Source organism: Sceloporus occidentalis, unplaced genomic scaffold, assembly GCF_023333645.1.
Source record: "Sceloporus occidentalis isolate IW3139 unplaced genomic scaffold, rSceOcc1.0.p SCAF_34, whole genome shotgun sequence".
Taxonomy (NCBI): Eukaryota; Metazoa; Chordata; class Lepidosauria; order Squamata; family Phrynosomatidae; genus Sceloporus; species Sceloporus occidentalis.
This window is the reverse complement of record NW_028317014.1, coordinates 6,008,172-6,016,255: the sequence shown is the minus strand read 5'-3', so window position 1 is coordinate 6,016,255 and position 8,084 is coordinate 6,008,172. Positions and strand designations below refer to the sequence as shown.

The following is an 8,084-nucleotide window of genomic DNA, read 5'->3' as shown; positions in this document are numbered from 1 at the left end:
AGCTTTATCCATTCTTACTTATAAGAAATGTTGGTGATAGATTTCTTTGATCAATTATTAATGTACGGCCAACACAGATACTATCTAATCGTTTATGGTGTTTCTTTTTTAAGCTTATGTCATCTTAAACCCGATAAGTAATTAACAGTGTTCTTTGATACATCCCTTTATATATTTTATATACTTTGCTTTATCCATTTCAAACAATTATCTAAATGCACTGAAAAAGAAATCTATTTATGCCCATCCAGTTTAATGAAGTCAACCCATGCTCTCTGCAGAGGTCGCCTTGAATCCTTTCTTTTTTTTCTCTTCCATACTTTTTCCCTTGTTGATTTTATTTATTCTGACTTAAGTTGTGTTTTCTCTGGATATGAAATAGGACATTTTTTTTTTTCTAAGAAATTATTAGTTTTTCTTTATTCCACTCTAACTTCAGTTCATTTTGTTATGTGGTAACCACAGTTCGTGATGAAGCACCCCCTGGCACACAGGAATACATTATGTTACGGCAAGATTCCATCCAGTCTGCGGATTTAAAGAAAAAAGAGTCCCCTTTTCGTGCTAAGTGTCACGAAATCTTCTGCTGTCCTCTGAAGCAAGTGCACCTCAAAGAGAACACAGAGCCGGAAGGTTTGTGCACCATGGATCCATGTTATGTTCGTTTCCCTTTTTCCTTATTTTTTCTCTTGTTCGTGTCCCTAACCCGTGCTGTATGTCCCCAGCCTGTGTCAAGACAGACACACGGAACGTAACGCGCTTCATATAACCTCCCCCACTGCTTGCCTGTTAATGTCTTATACGATCTATCAAGGGACACTGTATGATACTAAGCATGTGTAAGCATTATCTTAAAAAAAGGCAGAGAATATTAAACTGACATGGCTTTTTCCAAATTTAACATTTATTTTCATGCAGTTTGCATCATCATACTGCCCTTTTTGGCTGCTAAAATTGCTTGCTTTTCCAAATAGCATTTATCCTCATATTTCTTAAAATAATGCACTTTTTGAGGAATGCACAGAACAAGATATTTTCCCCACCATAAAGCTTCTGCACTCGCTGTACCAACAAATAAATATATATATTAAAAAGACCAGCATTGGATTTGAGAACATATTAAGAATGCATTTGTAATGCACGTCCAGATACCTTAGAGTTGAAAATGCATGCAGAAGAACAGTGCATCTTAATGTAGATTGTGTATATATTCATATTTTTTTTCTTTCAGCCGCAGTAAAGGTTTGGATACATTGATTGATATATCAGACACATTAGCCAGTAATGGTATGCAGCTGTGTATATTGTGATATACCATATTTATGGCATTTATGGCATTCCTTTTAGCTTTTTGAAAGTTCAGTACACCGTTTTATAGCGCATGTGTACATAGAAAAAAGAAATAATCTTATAGTGTAATATTGTCAAGAACAAGAAGCTATGTAAAAGGTGTGAAATGCACTCACAAACAGTGCCAGCACAACAGGCTCGTCTGAGGTATGAAGACTGTTCTTTATTCTTTAAAATCTCTAAGAGCATAAAATAAAGAAAACAACCATATGGTGCAGTATCTTCCTTAATAGTATATGCGCAAGTTAAAAAAAGCACTTACAGGATGGTTGAATTCAAGTCGCTATTCAAACTAAATGTCCATTGTAGTGGATCAGGAACATGCAGATTAAAAAACTTCTCAACGGCTACAATCAATTTTTATTCTATTTTTACTCACCACGATTGCGGATTATCATAGCGGATGACATCAATTGATATTTATTTCTCCTGAGGAAGCCCAGTGAGCGGCGAAACGCGTTGAGAAGTAAAGAATAAAGAACAGTCTTCATACCTCAGACGAGCCTGTTGTGCTGGCACTGTTTGTGAGTGCATTTCACACCTTTTACATAGCTTCTTGTTCTTGACAATATTACACTATAAGATTATTTCTTTTTTCTATGTACACATGCGCCCCGAATTTTGCTGGTTACGTGTTTGAACGCCGAGAGGAGCGTTCTGGTTGGGCTGCGGCAGTGATACATTAGAGAAGTAATTTTTGGTTCCTATTCTTTTACCATCACCTTACACGTGTTTTTTGGGTGTTTTTAGTTTTTCGTTTTTCACCGTTTTATAGGGCGGTATAGATTTATCGTGATGAAAAATTGAAGATAGAAGACTTGAGTAAATTTTTATGTTGGTTTATGGAGCCTCTTGTGTGGCTTGGATATAAGGCTCGTGAATTTAGGGTTTATTCCCTGCCTAAACCAGTTGGTTAAATTTGAGTCTTTAAGCTGACCAAAAATCCTTATGCATTATAAGAACGTCACACGATAAAAACAACCCGTTAAGTTTATAAAACCCACATTAATAGAATTTTGTTCCATTTGCCAATGTTCATCAAACCAAAAAAAATTTATTCCAGAGGGTTTCAGAAACAACGTGATTTCAGAATGCTGCATACCACATGTTTTATTGATATACAACAGTAAATGTTCCTATACAAATCCACAAGCCCTGTAGATATTTTTGCCCTTGTGACCCAACCTCAAAGTCCCATGACCAATGATCAATGTGTAGGCCATGTTGATGGCACCTGATGATTAAGAAAACACATGTATAGCTTCATAATGATATAAAAATGCATTTAGGTGACAGTTTTATAGTAGCCGATGACAGCGCTTTAATTATTAAGTGTTTGTCTTATGGATTCATCACCATAATGAGTATAGTTATGAAGTACAAAGTCACAGGTTTCCTAAAGTGACTTGGGCTATTATGTCTGTTCATGAAAAAGATTTTTTTTGTACAGCCTACTATATCTTCTATAGATTGAAAAGCTTTAAATGGAATGCCTAACAAGGTACAGTTTTAGTATTAAGGTAGACAGCCCTAATTTATCATTTTGTTTGCTATTTCCTCCATATTGAAAATAAAAAAATCTTTGGCAATTTATTTACGGAAACACACTTTCTGGTGTTGACAGATAGGATCATATACTACGTCTCTCTGGTTTTTAGCAGCTGTTAACAAAACCTTTTGCTGTAATTCTCTTTTGGCTAGAAGCCCTAATAAAGACAAGGAAGCCAAAAGAATCTTCAGTCTTAGGAGATGTTATTCTTAGAATAGTCATGTTTCCACTGGGGTTATTCACACACATGTAAACACTTGCTGGAGAAGAGTTTTTTTGTGGTAACATACTATCAAGCTGAAATATATATTGCGTTAAGTGTCATATTGTGCTTTGCATGCTACTAAATACTATAAATGAGAATGTAGTGTGACTGTAGCTGTGTGATGAATATCAATTTTGGTATTTCCAATAATAAACAAAAACATGCAGATCATGAACCCTTTTCTTGTATCTTATATTTGAATATATATTCACAAATATTTTAAAAAAAAATCTTTAGGCAGATTCTGAGAGTTTTATTTTTTTATTTCTTGTGGTTAGAATAAATAGCGGAGTTATTTTTTTGAAGTGGTTATTGGAAAAATAGATGTATTAGGAAAAAAAGTAGAAATTATATAACAGTAATTAAAGGACAGCGTTGTAGGAAGTGAGAAATCTTATGGTAGATAATTAGGTAGATTAGTAAATAGATACCATGAGTGATGAGGGAACGGAATCTGTTTAGCCTCTAGATTTGAAACCTATGACCTATGCTCTTCAGGAATTGAGTTAAGGACTGGACACATTGACTCTGTATCGAGAAGACAGATCTCCAGACATGTTTTGCTACGAGTATAGATAACTCTAGTTCTCAAGCAATGTCACCTAGTTGGCCGGCAAAATGCCCCCATCACTTCCGAAACCTTAAGTGCAGTGGAGTGGGAACTAATAATCATACCTGGGACAAACCCGGAGAGTCCAGGTGAAGCATTGCTTCTCTGAGTCACCATGGAGAATCTCCCTGTCACGGTAGCTGGTTTGCGGCATGCATACCCCATGTAAGTGGGACCACCCAGCGACGTCAGCAGGACCGTATACTCACATGCCGAAAAGTGAGGGCTCTGGTTAGCTGGCGCCTAGATGTTCCTAGGTAGGCTAATAATTATTCTTAAGGAGAAGCACTTCCCCATGCCTCAACCCCATTTCATGTCTATTCCAAAAGATCCTGTGGGGAAGTATGGAGCTCAAGTCATGCCTCCCAGCTTGTCCCTCCAAGAGGTTACAATATTAGGGGTTGAAAGTAATTAGGGTCAAAAGTGAGATTAAGAGAGATATGTCCATCTATACCCTCCATCCTCTGAGCTGTGGGATGAATTGGATTAAATAAAAGATTAATAAAATAAAAGATACAAAAATAATATAAATCCCTACCTACACCAAGCTCTATGCAGCCCAGATAGGAAAAACAAGGTCTGTTCCATGCCGAGTGGGTGAACAGTGAAAATCATTGCCCACCGCCTCAGCACCCTAATGGTACAATGAAAAAATGATGTTGGTTGATGTCTTCAAGATATATATATACATATATATCAAGTGATAAGAGAATGAAGTACATTTTATATATAGTCTATATGGTGTATAGAACTGTAGAATGTAAAAAATCCAATTTAACCCATGACTGCACACACCTGTGAGGATACAAAAGCGACAATTTCACTCAGTGGATGAAATCATGCATATAGCTTATTAACAGAAGAACAGAATAGATTATGCTTATCCCCGTTAATGCACAGAGAGACTCTCAAAGCTATTTACAGCGTCATAGCACGAGACGGGCAGCAGGCCTAAACGCCAGGCACCATACAGTGATCCGTGGCAGAGCCTCATCATTGCTGAATTGTATTTCGATAAAAACAATCTTGTCAACATCCCAGCATCAGGACATGTTTCAGTGTGTTCAGCTGCACTAGAACATTTTACATGACATAATTTAAAGTTTAAAGATTTAAGGTTCCTGTTATACTTTTTTATAGAGAATTATGAAAAAAGCGGCATAATAACCCTTTCCTCAAGAATTAGCCCTTACGCTAACATGCCTTCATCAGTCTATTAACCCTTGTTTGTCACAATTCTATTCTGGATTATATTGTTTTAAGATTTAAAGTTCCTGTTATACTTTTATACAGAGAATAACGGAAAAGCAGCATAATAACCATTTACGTGACAATTATCCCTTACACTAACATGCCGTCATCAGACTATTAACCCTTGTGTGTCACAATTCTATTCTGGATAATATCGTTTAAAGATTTAAACTTCCTGTTATATTTTTATGCAGAAAATAATAGAAATGCAGGATAATAACCCTTCCCTCAACAATTAACCCTTACACTAAAATGCCTTCATCAGACTATACACCTTTGTGTTACAGTTCTCTTCTGAACAAAATGGTTTCAGGATATTTCAGTGAGTAATTCCATGGACAGCTTATACTTTCCCCTGAAAACAAAGTCTATGATTCGTTAGAACATCTGACACCTTTTTGGTTTAGATATATTCAAGTTGGTTTCTCCACAGGTCAGGTGGTTATCGATCTCTTAGACTGTCAAATATTACAATGCATATTCTCAAGAGCCCAATGAATGTTGCAAGTATCGTGTTATGTTTTGTATCTTTAATAAAAAAAAATATTTTTATCACATTTTAGTTGTGTGTGACATCTGTCTGCCCGGAAAGGCAGAAGCACTTTAACAAAAAAATACCTCCAGAGTAAAAATTAGTTAAATTAAATGCTAATCTGCAGCTAGTTTTAACAATATGTTACAGGAATACTACTTCTGGTTACAAAATTAAGCATTTTATGCACCAAAAAATGTAGTTATAATTATTGTTATTAGTAGTAATAGTAGTAGTATACATTGGCTAAACTGTGCTTAATTATTTGTTTTCCAAGCACAGTGAGGGTCTATCTCATAGGGCATACAATCAGATAGGTAGTGCTCAATGTGCTGTGGGGTAAATACATTAACTAACGTCTCAATATAGCTGGCAGACATAAATTAAACCAAGCGTTGGCTGCTCATATATTTTCTTTTTTTGTTTGAACACGCTTTAAATAGCAATGTTATCTGGCCTATGCAGCAAAGTCAGAGGGGCGGCAGTCCCCCTGCTGCAAATCTGTGGGCTCTTTGGGTGATAAGGTCCCCTGGTGTGCCGTTGCTCAATGCTTGCTATGCTAAACACTGGGCACAAAGCAATGGGATATGACATCATATCCTGGCGCTCAGCAGTGACCATGGTGGGCGCGGAGAGGGCAGCTGGGGGTGCAATCCCGAGTCAGGCCTAGGGTAGTGCCCAAACTAAACACATGACAACCTGTATGTTTGCTGTAGTTACTTATTTATAAAAAGAATACACCTATTATGATAAATATTAGTTTCTCTATAGTCTTTTTCTTTTCTCTACCTTCCATTTAAGCTATCTGACCTTTAATCAACATGTTATTTTTCCTCTGCCCATCACCTTCCACATCTGTCCTTTCCCAACAGCCTATTTTCACAAACCCTTTTTTTTGGCCCCCACATCCCACCACTTTCCCATTTGATCCAAATCTTTTTCTTTCCTCTTAATGCTCCAAAGCTTATTGCTGTTCTTTCTTTGTTCATTGTCCCATCCTTGATGATGCAATTATTATTTTAGAAAAACCCGGCGGAAGATTTGTTAGTGGTTACCTTGTAAATCTATCTGCCTTGTTGTTTTTCCGTCACCTGGCATCTTTTCTTTATCTGTAAGAACATTTAAACTATTTGCATTTGAGCTTTTAGCATGTTTTTTTTAAAACTGTGCTTAATCTTGTATATATTTTATATCATGAGATTGGTGTGTAAGTGGTCAGGGATTATATAATGTACTATTCTTTAAGTACCTCATGGCTTCCATGAGTTGAGACAACTTCCGTCACCATTGTTTTCAATGGTGTGGAATCTGTGGAAAATGTCGTGTTTGAATTGCCTTACATAGTACAACTAATAGAAATGCTTAATGCAGTTTAGTGGGATATGCCCGCGTCTCTGCTATGGAGGGCTGAGTTGGCTTCAGGGGCGTAACTAGAAACCTCAGGGCCCCGGTGCGAGAATCTGTTAAGGGCCCCCCCACCCCCAACCCATCTATCCCTTTCTCACTATCTACCCTCTCCCCCCCTACCCCCCTTCTCACGATCTCCCCTCCCCCTCCCCCCCTTCTCACGATCTCCCCTCTCCCTCCCTAACCCCCTTCTCACGATCTCCCCTCTCCCTCCCTACCCCCTTCTCACGATCTACCCTCTCCCTCCCTACCCCCCTTCTCACAATCTCCCCTCTCCCTCCCTAACCCCCCTTCTCACGATCTACCCTCTCCCTCCCTACCCCCTTCTCACAATCTCCCCTCTCCCTCCCTACCCCCCCTTGTCACAATCTCCCCTCTCCCTCCCTACCCTCCCTTCTCACGATCTACCCTTTCCCTCCCTAACCCCCCTTCTCACGATCTACCCTCTCCCTCCCTACCCTCTTCTCACAATCTACCCTCTCCCTCCCTACCCCCTTCTCACGATCTACCGTCTCCCTCCCTATCCCCCCTTCCTCACGATCTACCCTCTCCCTCCCTACCCTCTCCCTCCCTACCCTCTCCCTCCCTACCCCCCCTTCTCACGATCTACCCTCTCCCTCCCTACCCCCTCTTCTCACGATCTACCCACTCCCTCCCTACCCCCCCTTTGTAGGTCACTTACCGTCAACTCCTGTGTTGGGAGCGTGAGGCGTTTGTCTCGGGTGCCGGCGCTTCACTGCTGAGCGCCGGCATATGCCGGCACCCGAGACAAACGCCTCACGCTCCCAACACTACACTCTGGTCAGCGCTGAGGCAGGCGGCGGCGGCAGCAGTGGCAGCGGCGGGGAGCAGAGGCATCCTGGATTTCTGTCAGTCAGGGGGGCCCAAGGGGTGCCGAGCGGTTGCTGAAAACGACCGCTCGGCACCCCTTGGGCCCCCCTGACTGGCAGAACTCCAGGGCCCAGTCGCAGTCGCGACCCCTGCGACCCCAGTAGTTCCGCCACTGGTTGGCTTCAATCCTTATTGGATGCACCCAGTTACATAGTTATAGTTAATTAAGTTGAAAAAAAACATATTAGTTGATCCAGGAAATGCCAAAAACCCATTGAAAAAATCCTTA

At 39.7% G+C, this 8,084-nt stretch overlaps 1 protein-coding gene across 1 annotated transcript in view; it reads left to right on the top strand.

Annotated features, from left to right (window-relative positions):
- Positions 1–503: 503 nt before the first annotated feature.
- The window catches only part of LOC149298191 (fibroblast growth factor 13), a 54,514-nt gene continuing 46,933 nt past the window's right edge, over positions 504–8,084 (top strand). Inside the window, exon 1 of the mRNA XM_089487692.1 lies at positions 504–633. Within this exon, the coding sequence (XP_089343818.1) occupies positions 504–633 (130 nt within the window). The remainder of the gene's footprint in view (positions 634–8,084) is intronic.